The following is an 18457-nucleotide window of genomic DNA, read 5'->3' as shown; positions in this document are numbered from 1 at the left end:
TTTGCACATTTGCTGTAACCTTTCATTCACCAAGGAGCAGAACATCCAGAGGGCAGATATTACTATAATGAGCAAAATTCCCAAAGAACCATACCTAGGCCTATTCCAACTTTCAGATTGCAAATTTTGTTTTGTCCCTGCCTCTCATGATGATGATGAAAAGAATTTGCTGGATTCAAATATGACAGCAGGCACAGAAGGCATTTTGCACAGATGGTGTCCCTTCTACAGGCTATGCTTATCAACTATCTGATCCGCTCCAGGCATTAGCAGGAATGATTTTCTGTATCTATGGAACTACAGCCACAGGCTGAAAAACAGCAAATTTGAAAAACTTCTAACAATGAGTAATAGATGAGGGAAAGGGAAAGCAAGTAAGGGTGAAACCACATAGACTGCCCTCACCACATATGTGTCCAACACAGAAACTATGGACCATCTCATTATATATAGTTATAAAATTATTTTTGCTACAGTCACAGTAGTTAAAATGGGGTGCTTTTAGGCACTATCTTTTATCAAGTTGGCAAATATTAGGAGAGGATCAGATTACCACCCATCTGCCATTAACTTCCATGGTGTATCAGGAGGTACTGCTCTCCGTAACTCAATGATTTGTGAGAAGACAGCTGATAGTGCCAAAAAAGAAAGAAAATGAGGAGGAATAATTGCTACAGCATTGGCCTTGGGAGATATCTGTATGAGAAATGCGTCCGGAAGACAAACTGTATTGAGGAGTTAGTGACCTGACATGGTTACCCTTCCTGCATCTGTTCCTTCTCCCTCCCTCGCTCTTGTTAAGTTTTTGATGGTGTGAGAACAGTCTTTAATGTCCTGAGAACGTTGGGAGGAGGTGAAGCCCCACACACAGCTGCCTTAATCAGTTGTGGAGGATAATGCTGGGTGCCTCCTTTGATGCTGGACATTGTTTTGAGAAAGTGAGGCATTGGGAGGGGATGGTATGCACATAGATACACAGGCTATCTATCAAATTGGACGGTTTGGGCAGAGTGTCTTTGAAGCTCGTGCCTGGACTGATCGGCCACAGGGCCATAAAAACTGAGGTCACCTGGGGGAGTCACTTCACCAGTTCTTGAGGGCTTCCAAGTACACTTACTTGTGTACTTATTAGTATGGTTTCTGAATCTCATTTTAAAAGAATCGCCTTCTGCAAAGACAATATCAAGTCAGGAGGCTGGAACAGATGGTGCAAGTTGCACCCCTGTTTCTTGCAATAATGAGATTTTGTATCGTGGGAAACAGAGCAGAGTTTCTTTTCTGTACTAATTAAATGAAGGGTGGTGCTTCCACAACCCAAGTTCAAACTAACACTCCCTAGGACTGCTCTGTACTAGGCTACAAGTTCTTCACCTCCACATCCCACAAAAACTTTGCCTTTCAGAAGTCCCTTCTAAATGCTGTCGCCTTTTCTTAGTTCTTGCTTTATCACTCTAGAATGTTCTGCAAACATTCAAGCACCAATACAGTAGCTGTTGCTGGGAACTTGGTATATATGGGAGTAACACACAAAGATATGGCCTGATCATAATCCTATTATCAATTAAAGCCTGTAGAAGCACGGAGTCCGACCCTTGGCCCATTTAGTTTGTTATTACCTTCCGTAATATGACCCCTCTAGATGTCTTACACTAAAATTCCCATCAGCAATGGTGACTGGGGCTGTTGGGAGTTGCAATATATCATAGGAAGTCACTAGGTTGGTGAAGGCTGGTGTATACTTACTGGCATATAGGAATATTGCCCAACCCTCCCTAGAGAAGAACATCCTATGTTAAGTCAAAGTATCACTGATAAGGGGACAGCAAGCAGTAACATGGCCTCGTAGAATAATAACAGGAAACAATCATTAAAATAAAATATGGATCACACACACACACACACATACACCCCACATACATATATAAACCATGACACTTTTTCAAACTTACATCTATCTTAAGGTCAGGCTTTTAAAGGAATTTCTCTCGGGAACTCTACAATTGTCTAGGTCAGAGCTAAAGATGTCCCAGCACAATGTCTATAAATACCTAAAAGCATCACAAAACACAATGCTATTGTCCCTATGCAAACATAGTGCTTATCCATGCTGAACTTTGGGGATCTTAACCAATGTTAAGCTAACCATACTTGAGTGCTGGCCCAGTTATGATGATCATATCCCACCTTTACGAGCCAATATATAAACTACTCTTGCCTACACATGCAGCCCCTTTGCTCTTCCCTTTGTAGCATGAGCAATGAAAAGAAGCTTCTAATAAATCATAGTTTATTGTGTCACCTGAACCAGGAAACTATGGTTACCAACCAGAACAAGCCAGGATATTAAAGCAATTTCAAATTGATATGATCATCCAAACTTAGCCAGTATGTCTGCATTGTGCTCTTTAAACAAGAATGCAGAATAGTTTGGGACAAACTTAAAGTGCAGCCATTTCACAAACAATGAAACATACTTCATTTTGGAACATACCTTTTAATCCTGCTGCTCAGCTCCATGGTGCTGGAATGAGAGAGATTCTGTCTTCTCTACTGCCCTTTGAAGATTAGTGAGTATTGCTTTGGTTTATTTCAACAGGAGCTATCAAAAATAAGACTAAATGGGTTTTTGTTTTTTTGTTTTTCAAAAAGTAAAAGAAACGTGAGGTATTTTTTTCCTTTTCATTTCTTTCAAGGTTCACATCCTTTGTTTCATTTTTGCAGAGTCTGTGACTTGATGGTTGTATTCCATCCCTGTGCTTGGAAATGTCTTTCCACAACGTAGAAGGTAAAGGAGCAAAACGTAAAACACAAAGCAGTGGCTAGAAAAAGATGCCAAGGTGGGGAGAGATGAAGCATTCTTTACAGACGACAAATGTGTCCAAAATAAGGAGGCAAGAAATTCCTCAGTTTTATGTTCTTTGTTGATCTTCCTTGCCTTTTTATTTTTCAAACAGTTAAAGGTGAGGACAGCAGGAATATGAAGGGGGAAGTCACAAAATCCAGTGTGCTACAGTAAATGCAAACTTTTCACAGTGCAAAAGTCACACTGGCAAGGGATTGAGTTTCCTTTCCATCTGGAACTATCCATACCACAGCGGTTTCTCTTTCTGTATAGTTAGATTATCAAGTAGACTTCATTGCTTTTTTTCTCTCTCTTTTAATCTCAAAAGGTCTCTTTTTTCTAATAATATATAGAATATATAAATAAATATATAAACACTCTATGAGGCGGGTTCCTGGTGTCCAACCCTTCTGTACTTTTAGTTTTTGTATCTGGCTGATATATATTAAAAGTCCAGAAAATTAGCTTTCTACTACTTATTTGTTAAAGACGTCTACATTTCAGTGGTTGCAAAGAAAGGAAGGGGCCATGAATGATCATGAATATAAAATAACCAAAACTCTTTTTTTTAATAAAAAGAGAAGGTAAGTTTTCTAAAAAAAAAATTGTACTGTTGTGCTTTCAGTGTACACATCCAAAAGTGAAAATGGGTCTAACTGGGGGCCGGGGGGGGGGAATGCAACAGCCACAATAAACGTATCAAAAAGGGCAGGAAGTAGCTCATAGAGTTTGTGTGTGATTAGTTAGTTTAGCAGCTGCCCTTTTTCTTTGTGGATGGGGAGCTGCTGCTCTGGTTTGAGAGAGGCTCTTCTGAATCATCCTCTTCAAAGCCGTGAAAAGTTGAGGTGTCGCTTTCGGATGTGGAACCGAACAAGTCCTCCGTAGTGTGTGCTGCTGCTGCTGCCGCCGCCGCTGCCTCTTCCTTCCTGCTTTCTCTTCCCAAATGAGCTGACATGTATGATGAATATATCAGCACATGGGTTAAGCAACAGGCATCATCATTAATTTCATCATTATCGCTTATTATCATTATTCAACAGTTCAAACTAAGGAGATCTCCCAGCCATACAAATATATATGTGTGTGTGTGTGTGTCTGTCTGTATATATCTAAAGTGGGGTTCAGGTTGATAACAGAGCAGTAGAACAGCAGCAGGAGCAATAAGGAAAGTATAAACTGAATTGCATTTGAAAGAGTAAAAAGCAAAACAACCATCACAGTTGCCCATAAACTAAGGCAGCAAAAGGGTTAATATTGTTTTCCTCTCTTTAAAACATACAGAAAACATTTTTTTGTGATTATTTTGAGCAGCTTTAAAATAACTCATACTGTGTGTAATAGTGGGAATTCATTAAGAGCATGGAGTAACATGACTGGCCTTCATTTTGGCATCAACTGCCCTAAATGTATTATTTGAGAGTAATAATCCATTTCAAAAGTTTTCCGTAACTTTAAGAAAACAAACAACCCCAAAGCACCCTCATCCTGATCTTTCTGCACCTGTTCTCCTAAGTGGTATAGTTCTTTTGTAAAACAAAGTGGAAAACTTTTTCAGAACTAGTAAATAAGTAAATACATATTGCCAACTTAGTAAAGTTTCTCTTTGTATATATGTACATATATAAAAAGGCAGATAAAGCATTTCATCCAAAGAAAGAAAGGTTTCTAATATAATATGTAACTTTGACACAATTTTCAGAATACACTCTATTCCTGGATCCATCTTCGGAGAGTGAAACAACAATACCCCCATTGTTTCTTGTTCAGTAATTCCAATTAGCATGACTTCAAATAGATGAAGGAAGTAGATATTGAGAAACTATTCTGATCTACAAATATCAGAAAATGTTCTGATGTACAAATCATATTCCCAAAGATGAAAATACATGTAAAATAGTAACACTTAATGATTTTACTGTGTCTATACAGGCAAAGAAGTTAACCTGTCTCCTTTTGTCATATAAAGGAAGTTTCTTCAATGGGTAAATGAGTAAGGTTTTTGTTAGAATTAAGAAAGATGCGCCACCCAGACTGTATGTGCTTGTACCCAGCATGCTGTATACAGACTCAGACATCTGTGTAACAGATAACTGACTCTGGTAAACAATTCAAACTGAATAATAGTTGCTTTGCAAAAGGATTCCATTTACGGGAGTATCCATCTCCCCTTCCCCCAATGATAGCTTATACTAATATACTGGACTCTATAGTTAGAAGGTCTAAGTGCCACATTCAGCAGGTGGTTTGCAAATATGAAAAATAAATGAATATGAAAAAGCTTTATATCTAAATTATAATGTAAAATTAGGGATGCTGGAAATACAGTGTTACCTCGGTTTAAGAACAGCCCTGTTTACGAACTATTCGATTTACAAACTCCTCAAAACCGGAAGTAGTGTCCCGGTTTGCGGGACCTTGGTCTAAGAATGGAATCCGAACGGTGGAAGGGCACCGGTGGCGGAAGGCCTCATTAAGGAAAGCGTGCCTCAGTTTAAGAATGGACTTCCGGAACAGATGAAGTTCGTAAACCGAGGCACTACTGTATAGCTAGGGGCTACAAAAACAAAAAACAGCCCAGAAGACTTGGATCCAACTTTAGCTGACTCACCCCAATGGTAAGCATATTCCTAGCAGGACCTAGGAACACATCTGAAACGCTAACAGATTTATTGTGGCATAAGCTTTAATGTTTTACAAGGCTGGCCCAAATTATTTTGATGCCTGAGGCAGAGAAGCAACTGCCCCCTACACTGCAAGTCAAGGTACACATTACCTCAGGCCAGTCAAGTTATTTTGGCACCTAAGGCAGAAAAACCTGCAGCTGCATCTACCTGTCCCAGGAAAGTACAACAATGTCAAATAAAACAACCAATGCTTTTTTTCTGGCAGTAGGCACTGGTTCAGTTGTACTATGGAGGCTCAGCTTCATGTTGCCCTTGGGGAGGGTGAAGCTTTGGAGTACTGATACTGTTTTTCCAGGGGAGAAACCACTGAAAATAACCAAGAATTTTCTGCCATTTCATGACACTCAAAATCAGCTACCTATGGCAGCCACTTTACTCAACCTAATGATAGGGCTGGTGCTATAAATGACCTCCTTGACTATAAGCATGGAGTCTTATCCTCAGCTAGCAGATGTACCGGTATGTGTGTATTTGTAATTCAATATAACATTTAAATGTATGCAGAATGGGCCTAGGGTTGCCACCTTTGTTCAGGTAAAATAAAGGATAGGTTGGGCAAAATATGGGACAGGTCAGGTGGGGGCTAAAAATTACTTTTCCCCCTTGCTCTCCACTAGGGCCCAGGAAAGTGGGTACAGGATTGCAGCATAAATCTGTTGTGCTTTGTTTACGCTCTGTAAAGCACAAAAATAGCATTCTGCTGTCACCAGCAGAGTTTGGAAGACGTAGGGACAGTTTTTGTGACCCACCGGTTTTGATAAAAAGTTGACTACTGGTTTTTAGAAGAAGTTTCTGCGTTATTTGGACAACAAAAAGTAGATTATCCTACCATGTAATTAATGTCAGGAGCAGAATCAATGCAACAGATTTCAAATTCCAAGGATTTTTGTTACTGTAGACACTATACAGATGCCCACCACATCCTCCCAACCTCTCTTATGTGCATGGGAGTTTCCTTTCACCAACACACACCATCAGTCAGCAACCCTACATGTGTGAAAACCTGCGCAGAAAAGGGCTGCATGCACCATAATCATGTGCATAAGAACTAACTGGATTGAACCTTATGATTTTAACCCATGGGTTTATATTCCCCCAAATCCCTAAAAAAAAAAAATAGAAACAAGTTTAAAATGGAATAAACATTGGTAAAAACTCATTTTTTCCTTGTTAAAAACAACCCCCCAAGTAGAATGAAAATGTCCAAACCAATCCCCAAACTCAACAACTGAGCTGGACAAATCTCAAGATGATAATGATAAAAGGATCACAATTTATATTAAAACAGACGCACATAGATTAAAAGCAGATTTTTTTTTTTAAAAAAACACACCTCTTCAGTAGTATTACACTGCAAAGAACAATGTTTGACAAACATCCTCAGTCTTATGCAATATTGTGTGTATGCTTGTGCGTGTAAGAGACAGTGAAAGAAACAGAGACAGAGGAGAGCGCAGTGGAAATAATTATCCAAGTTGAATGGGAACAAATCTCATCTGTATATACGGTTTTTAAAATGCCCACCCAAAACTACATGTCTAACCAACTCCAGTTGTACAAGAAAATATAACAATAAATCCACAATTCCTAAGTATGAGAAAAAGGAATTTACATATGTCAGTCACTCACAGGAAGTTACAATAAGGAATCACCTACCAGATCGCCCACAGTCTGAACATGAGACAAGTTCCTCTGGTCGTCCACTTTTTTTATTCATGTTAGATCCTCCAAGGCAGAAATCACAGTAGTTATTGGAAATGATGGCCCCATCTGGTCCTTTCTGGGCTGCAGGTAAGAAACATTCTTGCTTAAACCAGGAGACATGCAGTACGCAACTTTCACTCTTTTCTCTACACGGGTTTGAACAATACATTTGACAAAGAGAATAACTGGAATAAAGTTAGTTCAAACTGCCCAGTGCATGTATCTGGGTGCCCCATGACTCCTGTGCTCTACGCTGAAAATTTAATTGACTGGATCAGACTACAAGCAATTCCTGGTGAGTATTTATTGTAAGATTAGTGTGCCTCATGCACATAAGGTTGCTTTTCGGTTTTTTGCAGTGATCGCACAAGATCATTGACATCAAAATGCCATCCCGTGTCCCCCAGACCCCTGGTAATCTGGATTTACCTTTTCGGGGGGGGGGGGAATCCAATAAGTAAACACAATTCCCAACTGTTGCCAACATCCCATTTGCAGTATCTCAACAACCCTTGCAAATTAACCCGTGACCTCTGAGTCCTGAGTCTGGAAGCATCTTAAATTAATTGAACTTAGTTCTCAAAGAGACTTGGGTTATGACTAACTTGTCCAATATATGTCAACGCAACCTAAGTTCAACTGACCATTTGGATCCAACCCATTTTCTTTTAAGTCAGAGAGCAAAAGCCAATGGCATTCCAAATCACCGCTAAACAAGTTTTAGGGGCATCCAAGTGTGCTAAGCAATACTTCAATAATTTTGAGAACACTTCACATTTCTAAGTGCTCCTGAGACCCTTGTAGACAACTAGCTTTACAATCCTGGATGTTTAATCTCCTTTTACTAACTCTTAAACTGCCATTTTAAGCATACTTAAGGAATTTTCATAAGACCACATTCACAAGTAAAGGAAGAGAAGGGCAATCTCTCCCAGCCCCACTGCAGCCCCATGTGCCTGCTGGATAATTTTTCAGATGGGAAGGGTTATTTGTACTTGGAACTTAATTAATGCTGGAAATGTTGCCAATGGTGACTAAGGCTGGACCTCAGGGCTAAAGTCCAAAACCTTATGGCCCAGTGTCCCAGTTAGGATATTCCAGTGAGGTCTTGTGCGGTTATAATTTTGTGCTGTTTTAATTTAACTTGTGCTCAGAAGTATACATCAATATTTTTTTAAAAAAAATAATATGGAGATTGTCTTTCAGAACCTTCTTCCCAACCCCCACATATTTTCTAGTGTTATCACCAGTTTTATTTGTTCACGTCTTAAGATTTACACCCCGCCTTTCCACCCCAAAGGTGCTCCCAACATGGCAAACAACAATAATATAAATACTACTAGTAAAACATAAAATAGTAATTAAATATACAGCCCAAAATGAAAGCAAGGCAGATAAATTATCATTTAAAATGATTAAAGGTGACATGTTAAAACCAATTACAACAGGCAAGTCAGCCTGGCCTGTCTAAATAAAAATGTCTTTGCCTGGTGGCAGAGGTTCATCAGAGACTGCGTTAATGGCTGAACCCCTTGATGCAAATATTGTAACTCCACCAAAGGGGGGGTGCACAGGGAGGAGGCCAGCACTGATTTAAACTGGAGTTATTTTCTTACTCTAAATTAAGCTTTATGACACCACTCTAGAAGACAATTCACATCCCAAATCAGGAAATCTACCATCAGCGCCAGGAAGAGACGGTGCTGTAAGGCTTGCAAATAACAATAAAGATTGCCAAGCACTTGACTCACGTTAAATAAAAGTGCTATTTAAAACAATTAAGGATAACAATATAATACAATGGGCTGCATGAGACTTTTGTTATCTGCTTATTCTGCGTCTTATAGGCCACTACAGTCCTTTGCGCTGGCACCTCAGGTCAAAAAAGCAGAGTGGGGAGAAAGAAGCCCCTGCATTTAGTTATGAGAAAACAAAAGCTCTTTGTTTGAGGCCTAGGCTGAGAGCTTCTGTGTCCTGCGCCCTTGAGCCCTCTTCTCTGCAGTTCAAATCTTGTGTTCAGAATTTGGCTTCCCTGTTTCCACATATTTCCAAGCCTTCATCCCTCGGAGGGGTGGCTGACATACAGTCTGAACCTATAGGGTAAGTGGCACTGATCTGCTCTCCTGTTCCTTCCCTACCCCCCTACTGCTGACAGAGCTCATCTCTCTGCAGGTCTGACATGTTTCCATGACAACCAGAATCCCAGGCTCCTGCTGCCTCTAGTCTTGCCACCTGTTATTACCCTATCTCTCAAGTGTAAAGAGCTGATTTGTGGCCTCTTGTTTTCCCATTCAAAAGCAAGTTTGCAAGGAATAGGTGGGATTCAAGAAATGAGAAATTAAAAAAAAGAAGAAGCCACAGATTTGCATCAGCTAATAAATGGGAAAGGAAGAGCAGCAGGAACGGCAGAGAGGAGACAAGCTTCTTGGAAGCGCCTTGCGCTAACAGAATGAGAGATTGAATCCCTGCTGGAGAAATGTCCACCTCCGGCTGGCTTATTCCCAACATTTAATGAGAAATGGAGAAAGTCATTGCAGGTGGGTTTCAAAGGGAATGGTTCATTGCACAGACCATTTCATTTATTTATTTATTTTTATTCTTTGCACACAATAAAGGTGTGGACTGAAACAAGACATAGAAGGCAGTATAAATCGGTCAGAGTGCTGAAGGACAATCCAGATGCAGCTTACACAAAGCTTAAGACATTTCGTATTCATTCAAAAGGAGCCTTTCCCCCCACCCCACCCCCTGATGCTTCCAACATTGCATTTCTCTGCTGCTGTTTTTAAGAACATTGGCTTAAGATGTAAGTCTTTGTAGTGGCCTGATTTCACAAATGGCTTGGAAATTGCTCTGATTATCCCCTCCACTCCAGCTGATTTGCAATCACCTCTGTTCACAAGGGAAGCTTCTCTTGGTGCAAAGGTCACCGTTGTCCTTCCAGCAAATGTAGAAGGGAAAGTGTGCAGTTTACGGGATCCGTCTAGAAGACCTGGTCTACACATAGAGCAGGTCACCTTCAGGAATATTTTGCCTCAGAACAACATATGTATTCCTCTTTCCCTAACATCCAGTAGAAGGAGGGGTAAATGGACTGAAGGTGGGATAAAAATGTAAATAATCATAACAATAACGTGATACTGTGTTCAGTGAAAAGACACTGCTGTCATCCTCCTCAAGGAAGGCAAGGGATAACACTCTTTGCATTCAAATATACTTCCTGCCATTGACCAAGGAGAAAATACCAGGGGGGGGAGAGAGAGAGAGAGAGAGAGAGAGAGAGGTCCCTCCTGCAGCATTCCAAATAGCTGGTGCTTGGTGTGAGGAACAAATAGTTTCTCTCCCACTGAGAAGCTGTCTTGATTTATTTATTCATCCATAGCCTCCTGCTTAGATGAAAATAAAAGTTAAGAAGTTTCAAAGGAGATTTTGCATGGGAAATTGGGGGTAGCTTGGGATTCAGTGGGATAAAGGCATCATTTTGTTTTCCATTTCTGGAGACTAGGTATCAAATTATGCTTCAGATCTAAAACTGACTTCAGCTGATCAGGGGAGAGGTTCCAATTTTATTTTATTTTAATCTGTCCCGGTCCAAATTAACCACAATGCAAGGTAATTTACAAGATGGCTTCCAGTAGGGTTGTCATCCCTCCTCCGACACTACAGATAAGAACAGAAGGTTTCTGATGCATCACCAGAAAATACATGGCTGATCTCAGCTGTGTGTGCCCCCCCCCCATTTTACTCATCTGCACTAACTTTTGCATGGCAGACTTGAAGACCTGCTTGTCCCAGTGGGTGAATGAGCACAATGGATGATAGGACTGAGAAACAAAAAAAGAATAACAGCTACAGCTGCCCTTTTCCCTGTACATGGAGCGATTAAAAATTCCATGCCAAGTATGTGGGGTAAAATGAGGCATTCCCAGGCCTTATTTGGACTTCATGGTCTTGAGTTCCACAATGCGGAAACGTGTCTAGCTTCTATTAGCAGGAGAGTCCTATATGCTAGCCATACTCTTCAGCACAGAGTGTGGATTCAGATGCTGCATATTACCATGAACAGTTGGGATAGCAGTAGCATTAAGCACAGAATGCTGCTAATATGACAATGGATAAATATATTTAAAACCAGAGTACAGTAGTAGAAAGTAGGGCAAAAAAATCAGGAGCAGTTAGCATTGTTGGAGCTATCTATGACTATGCAGTATGAATAGTCACACTCTCACTATTTTGTAGACCCTTGCAAAAACTTTTATGAAAAATATTATACATGCCCAAAATAGCATGCTGTCTCCATTTCTTGAAGTGGAAAGGCCGATTTAAAGACTGGTCTTGTGTTGCTGCCCTCTGGACCTCTTGTGGAGGAGGCATAAGAAGAAGGGCTTCAGATAATTGCATGGTCTGGGTGGGCTCATATGGGGAGAGGCAGTCCTTGAGGTATTGTGGTCCTGAGCTGTTTAAAGCTTTATAAGTAAAAAACAGGACTTTTAATCGGGCCCAGAAAATAATTGGCAGTCAGTTCAGTCAGGCCAGGATCAGTGCAATATGCTCAGACCATATTGCCCCAGTGAGCAACCTGGCCAATGAATTCTGCACCAGCTGAAGTTTCTGAACAGTCTTCAGAGGCAGCCCTACATATAACATGTTGCAGTAATCTAACCTAGGTTACCAGAGGATAGGTGACAGAAGTTGGGCTATTCCTGTCCAGACAGAGGCACAGATGGGCCAGCAGCTGAATCTGATGAAAGGCATTCTGTACCACTGAGGCCACTTGAGCCTCAAGCAACAGCAAAGGATCCAAAAGTACCCTCAAGCTACATGCCTGCTCCTTCAGAGGGAATGTAGCACAATCAAGAGCAGGCAACCTCCCACCCATCTGGTCTAGAGAAACACCCACTAGTGCTTATCTCAGTCTTATCTGGATTGAGCTTCACTTTGTTGACTCTCATCCAGTCCATTACCAAGGCAAGACAACAGTCCAGCACCTCCACCTCCACACCTGAAGACATGAAGGAGAAGGAGAGCTGGGTGACATCAGCATATTGCTGACAACATACTCCAAAACTCTGGATAACCCCACTCAGCAGTTTCATGTAGATGTTAAGCAGCATAGGAGATAAACTGAACCCTGAGGAACCCCACATTGAAAGCTCCATGGGACCAAAGAGTACTCCCCAAGCATCAGCCTCTGGAAACAACCATTCAAGTAGGACCAGAACCACCACAAAGTGCTGCCACTCATCCCTCCAGAAGGATACCATGGTCAATTGTTTCGAAAACTGCTGAGAGGTTGAGAAGAATTAACAGGGACACATTTCCCCTGTCTCTCTCCCAACAGAGGTAATCATACAGGGTGATGAAGGCAGTTTCCGTGCCGAAACCAGGCCTAATCCCTGGTTTTAGCATCCAAAGAACCTGACGGATGGTATAGATGGGGCAAACTTAACATCCCATTTTGGACTCTGTTATTTTATGAAGCAGACCTTTTTGAAGCCAGTCAGTTCAAATTAGGATGCCCTGACAAACATTTTCTCCAGAGTCCTTGGGAAATATACTTTTTAGACATCCACAGTGGCCAGAATGGGGGATAGAAAGAGGAAGGAATGTTTTTCTTCCAGCAGCTGACGTCAGGCAGCAAATCTATATCTGATTTTGGCAGATTCCGCACCAGCCTATTATTACCACAGATACTGCTGTGAAGAGATACTTGAACAGAAGACATGGATGAACTAGGAGGAAGGAAATAAGCAAGAACCCTGTACTGTGGCAATGATCTATCTTCCACCACCCCACATGTCACAACCTATTCTGGGTTTGTTTTGCATTCATTAAACTCGGCTTCTTGCATTTCTTTCCCATGTAGCTAAGGAAATAATCACGGCCTGCCATTTACCGTGCGTTTGGCCTTTCCGGCCATTTCAGAAGGCTGCAGATTAGTCATATGGATTAACACACACACCCCCACTTCCCTTCCCAAGAGCCATACAGAGAGGATTCTTGAAGTCCAGACCTTGTGACCTTGTGGACCTGTCAGATCTGATTCACAACACGCACCCAACTTAGGGAGTAGACGGCTCTGGCATTCTGGCTTTCCCTGCCTCCTCCCTGCGTACAAAGGCACCACTTAACTACTACGTATTAGCAATATGAACAATTAGCATTCGCATGAAAGATGGATGGCAACATAAATTAAATCCTGATAAGTGAAAGAAGAGAGGTTTTCAGGCTGTAAATAGACATTCAAAGAGAAGCCAGGTTTCGGCTGCAGGAGGGCGGGAGATTGTCTGAGTGACTGAAAGAGCGCACTATGTAAAATCCTGTTCCCAGATACAGTGGTACCTCGGGTTAAGAACGTAATTCATTCTGGAGGTCTGTTCTTAACCTGAAACTGTTCTTAACCTGAAGCACCACTTTAGCTAATGGGGCCTCCTGTTGCCGCTGTGCCGCCGGAGCACGAACCCGAAGTAATATTTCTGGGTTAGCGGAGTCTGTAACCTGAAGCGTATGTAACCTGAAGTGTATGTAACCTGAAGTGTATGTAACCTGAGGTACCACTGTAATACTTTTACCAGTTCTAATAAATTTCCTGCTGCATAAGGTGGGAGAGCAGATTGTGGTTGTTGACGCAACCCACCATGAACACCTCTAGGCCTGCCAGATATCCAGGTATGGATATCCAATAGGTATAGGACCTCTGCACAAAATATTTAACATCTGTAGGTGCAAATAATTTGGTTTAAGCCGATACAAGTTGGCTTTTTTTGCATATAGGTCCTTTGCCGGTGAGATGCTCATGCATAAAGAGCAAGTGAGAAATGCTTTCATTGTGAACAGGGAGGGCAGACTCAGTCCTCCCATCTCACATGAAAGCTAAGTTTATCAGAACTGGGCCAAGAACAGAAGGCTTTTGAAGGAGCTGCAGAAGCCATCAGAATCAACCTCAGAGCCAACCCGACCACTACACCCGGTGAAGTGGCCCACCTCAGGCATCTTCTTATGGGGATATGCGGGTCATGAGTGGATAGAGCCAGCCAGAAGTGGGGTCCAGAGGAAGAGCAAGACCTGGAAGGAAAGCTCAAGGTAGAGGAAAGGGGGCCACAGGCAATTCAAGAAGCTAAGAAAGGGTTAAAAGCTGAGCGTGAGTTGAGTGTGCTTAGAGCCAGCAGATACAGCATGTAAGGGAAAGTAAGGAAGAGATAAGGAGCTAGAGGTGAAGGAAAATAGGAAGGGGCTTGTGACAGGGGATGGCATGGGGCACCTAAGTGCTGTGGGCAGCTGGGCTCAAGGCAAAGGCTGTGGGAACAGAGACCATAAAGAGGGATAGAAGCGGCCTGAATGGCCTGAAGGGCCATGTTCCTGCTGGAAAAGTGCAAATCACTGAAAGGATGAAAGCAGGGTAGGCAAAAGACAGGCGCTTGGCTTTCATAAGGCAGGTGAGCTATGCCACCCTGCTGGGCTACGGGATATGGCTCCCTATGGTGTTTAACTGCCCCCATTGCAAGTCTGTGCACTGTGACAGGCTACCCGTAAAAGGCAACAAGCTGTCATTTGGTTTGTCTCATTTCTTGTGAAGAGGACATGGACCCTTCAGATGGGACAGCATGCAGCAGCTGGCCTTTTGGAGTATGTTATTCTACTTTATCAACTGCCGGACCAGTTTTGAGTCCAACTGAAAGTCCTAGATCTCACTGTTAAAGCCCTAAAACATTTGGAACTAGGATGGTTAAAAGACTGCGTGTGTTTGTATATATAAGTATCTTGGACTATGTTTTATTATGTTTTTATATGTGTTGGAAGCCACCCAGAGTGGGATGATGACGATGACGATAATAATAATTGCTCACTGTTGCTCGCTTCACTCACCAGCTCCACCTACCTGCCACCCCCTGTGAAACCTCCACCTTTACACTGGACCAAAAATGCCACAAGCTTATTTCTCTTGTTTTCAGCAGCAGCAGCAGTGACAGGGGGTAGTGTGGGGTGGTTTGCAAAGCCCACTCCACCCTGATCCGGCCGCTTCCTGCAACGCAAGGGGGGGTACTGCTATCACTGAGCAGTCAGGGCTCCCCTCTCAGCAGAAAATGCCTACGAGGATTTCTGTGTTACTTCTGGTACTACTCTTCCTCCTGTGAGTAGCATTTGAAAAGGGGGGTGGGGAAACTTCCCTCTAAGCACCTAAATCTCAGAGCGATTAACAAATGTTAAAGGACTTAATATGGCTTTAAGCCACTGCCTAGCCTAAGGGTGAGGAAGGGTGAAAGACAAGCAGCTTCCCTCAGAGCCATCCTGCCAACAGCATGCATAATGCCACATGGAATTATGGTGCAGGGCTAGCCTGAAATGCCCCTGCTACATAGTTGTATAGACTTGAGTGTGTTTGTGTTGTTTACTGTGCTGTGGCTCACAGTATGACGGAAGACACAAAAGGAGGAGCATGATCAGTTTCTAATGAGTCTGGTAGCACCCTTGATGCTCAGCAATCCCCATCGCTTGAGAATGTAACAGAGGTGATAAAGAACTTGACTTAATTTCCTGGAGCAAGCTTAAGGGTGGTGGTTCTGTACATTGGGGAAAACCCAATGTCAGCTGTGTTGACATTAACATCTTCCTTCCCCATCCCTGGAACAATTTGTGAAATGTTTTTAATCACAGACCAGTAAGGTGGAAGATGGACATAAAAGAAGGATAAACATGCACACAAATAACTACTACCGCTAGAGCTTGTGGTAATTAAAATCGAAATCTCACTGCATTAAATGAAACAAGGAACCTCAGCTAGATCATACATGACAGGTATATCCAACCTCTGCTCAAAAACTTCCAATGAAGGAGAGTCCACAACCTCCCTATTCCACTCTCTAACTGCTCTTGCTGTTGGAAAGTTATTCTTGATGTTTAGTCGGAATTTCCTCTCTTGTAACTTGAATCCATTGGTTCAGGTCCTACCACAGTAAAATGGTTCGCCATTTGTTGATAGCCACAAGAATTCAAATAGATGAAATATGACTACTAGCAGAAACGCAGTGAGGTATGAAATCCTAGCAGTGTTGATAACTTTGAAAATGACATATTTTATGATATAGAGATAGGAGAATGAGTTGTATGCTAAATATGGGAATAGTATTTTTCCCCCAGTACTGGATAAGGCACAGGGGTCTCTGTTTAAAGGGATGGGCTACTACTATGCAAGCCTCTTGAAGGATACATGCAATGAATTGAGGGAATTGATATGGTTGCAAATGAATGATAATTATTAAAAAGAACAACTGAACAATCTCATTTAGCTATTTGACAAACTGAATTGCACATTTGAAAGGGCACCTTGAGAATATTTGTAGTTTGCTTTTAAGGTGCTCAGGGTAACTATATTTTGATATTCCAATCAATCAATCAATTGCTGCTTTAAAAGAAAAAAAAAGAAAGACAAGACTGACTGCCTGGTTCAGTCCATCAGCTTCATCTTATATTCCTGCAATTAAATATAATTCAACAGTCACCTAATCTAGTTTAGCACACTGCCTCTAGGAAGAAACCAGTAACCAATGCTTCAAGAGAGGCTTACTAACCTTAACTTGGTAAGAAGCTATGGTAGTTTATCCTGCTATGAAGAGGAATGCACTTTGTTACTTCCAAATTTATTTGTAGCATTAATATTAGTTTGATCCTAGCAAAGATTTTATGTTACTGTCGGTACAACCTCACCCCAGTTATAATAAATTCTACTATAGCCTTTCTTCATATGAGAGCTATACAACACTTAAAATAAAAAAAGACTCTCAATATGTCTAAAAGCACGGTAGAGATTAAGTGTCTCCGGGCTGTTCGTTCAGCAGTAGAATCAGCATCCCCTCAATAACCAGTCTTAGGACTTTCAAATAAGAGTTGAGAGGGGGACATCATTACCTTTTGAAACATCCAGAGGCTTTCTGGAGCAGAAAATATTATCAGATCTAGGCCTAGGCCCTTGCGTCCGACTTGCTCCCTTGATATTTATGGAGATCATATCATGTGTCACATAAGAAAGACATTGGAAACGTGCAGTGAATTTTGTACAATAACAAGAAGAAAAGAGACAAAGATAGAAGATAATAAAAAAGTGTGTTTTCTTGTTCTCAGAGCTAAACCACAGTGAAACGGCTTGACAATGGGCAGATTGGGTTCCCCCCTTTCGCTTGTCTTCCCTCGACATGTTCGCCCCATGGGAGCAGTGATGGAAAGTGCCCTGCTGCAGAGTTAATGTGAGGTTTGGAGCTGAATTTTTTGACTAGCTGAGCTCAGCACCTCGGAAAGCTGCAGTTGATTAGCTCCTCTAAAAGCCCAGGTCCCAGTAATTCACAGAGGAGCAAAGTAATTGTGGCCACTGCTGAAATGCAAGGAGGAAGGTAGCCCAGGAAGAATAGATGGTGGATTTGGAGCACTCCACAAAGGAGGGGGTGGGCAGAAAGAGGAGGGAAATGTATATTCTACTCACGTTTGTGATTTTCATTTCTGTGGACAGGTGGGGAGCGTGTCTCCTGCTCTTGAGCATCATCCCCCTCCTCACTAGCAAGGTGGGTGTGAGCATAATGGTAGCTCAATCCTGGCCTGTTCTTGTAGCGCTTTCCACAGACTGTGAACAGAGAAAACAGAAAGAACAGAAGACAGAGGATGATACATCAGTAACAACTAAAGTGGCCTTAAGTATTTCCTCACTGCTGCTGCCTTTCCCAGACAAATAGACGTTTATTTCTATTTCATAACACCAGGGGGATAGCTCTTCACTGAGGGCTAAATACCCACATACAAAATACCTGTCCCTCCAGTCAGGTTTGAAGTAAAATATTTCTTTTAAAACACTCAGAAGAGGCAACCAGACATGGACTGAAAGTCTGAGGAAAACGTGTTTTCTACTGGACAGTGCATAGCTGAATAAATGAAATGTAGAGTAAGAATTGGCCCCAAAGGTATCTCAGGGTGTATTCAGATGTGGGGAATATTGCATTAGTTTTCTGGATTATAATACTAGCACTTCCATCCCATTTTCTAATATTCCTTTCACACCACAGTACCTGTTGTGCTATGGAACTATGGCTTTTTGACCAATATACCAGCATACCGTGCTAAATTTCATTCAAACTAGTGGGTGCAGTGTGACACAACAACAAACGTCATTGGACAATATTTCTATGCTCACACCCCTTCTGCACATGCAGGCATCTGTTCCCCCATGATTCCCCTGTGCAAA

At 41.8% G+C, this 18457-nt stretch overlaps 1 protein-coding gene across 4 annotated transcripts in view; it reads right to left on the bottom strand.

Moving 5' to 3' along the window:
* Nucleotides 1-18457, bottom strand: part of DPF3 (double PHD fingers 3) — a 199563-nt gene that overhangs the window by 33021 nt on the left and 148085 nt on the right. For 2 of the 4 annotated variants that reach the window (XR_014527586.1, XR_014527587.1), the window contains exons 7-9: nt 17705-17842; nt 7183-7311; nt 2492-3790 (exon numbers count right to left, since the gene is read on the bottom strand). Coding sequence is in view for 2 of the 4 variants with exons in the window: in XM_083509424.1 (XP_083365550.1) it covers nt 7183-7311; nt 17705-17842 (267 nt within the window). In the remaining 2 variants the exon portion in view is untranslated. The remainder of the gene's footprint in view (nt 1-2491; nt 3791-7182; nt 7312-17704; nt 17843-18457) is intronic. The other 2 variants (XM_083509424.1, XM_083509423.1) reach the window with 1 other exon arrangement.

The sequence above is a fragment of the Podarcis liolepis genome (genome assembly GCF_965112155.1).
Source record: "Podarcis liolepis genome assembly, chromosome: 1".
NCBI lineage: Eukaryota > Metazoa > Chordata > Lepidosauria > Squamata > Lacertidae > Podarcis > Podarcis liolepis.
This window is presented reverse-complemented; position numbering and strand designations above follow the sequence as displayed.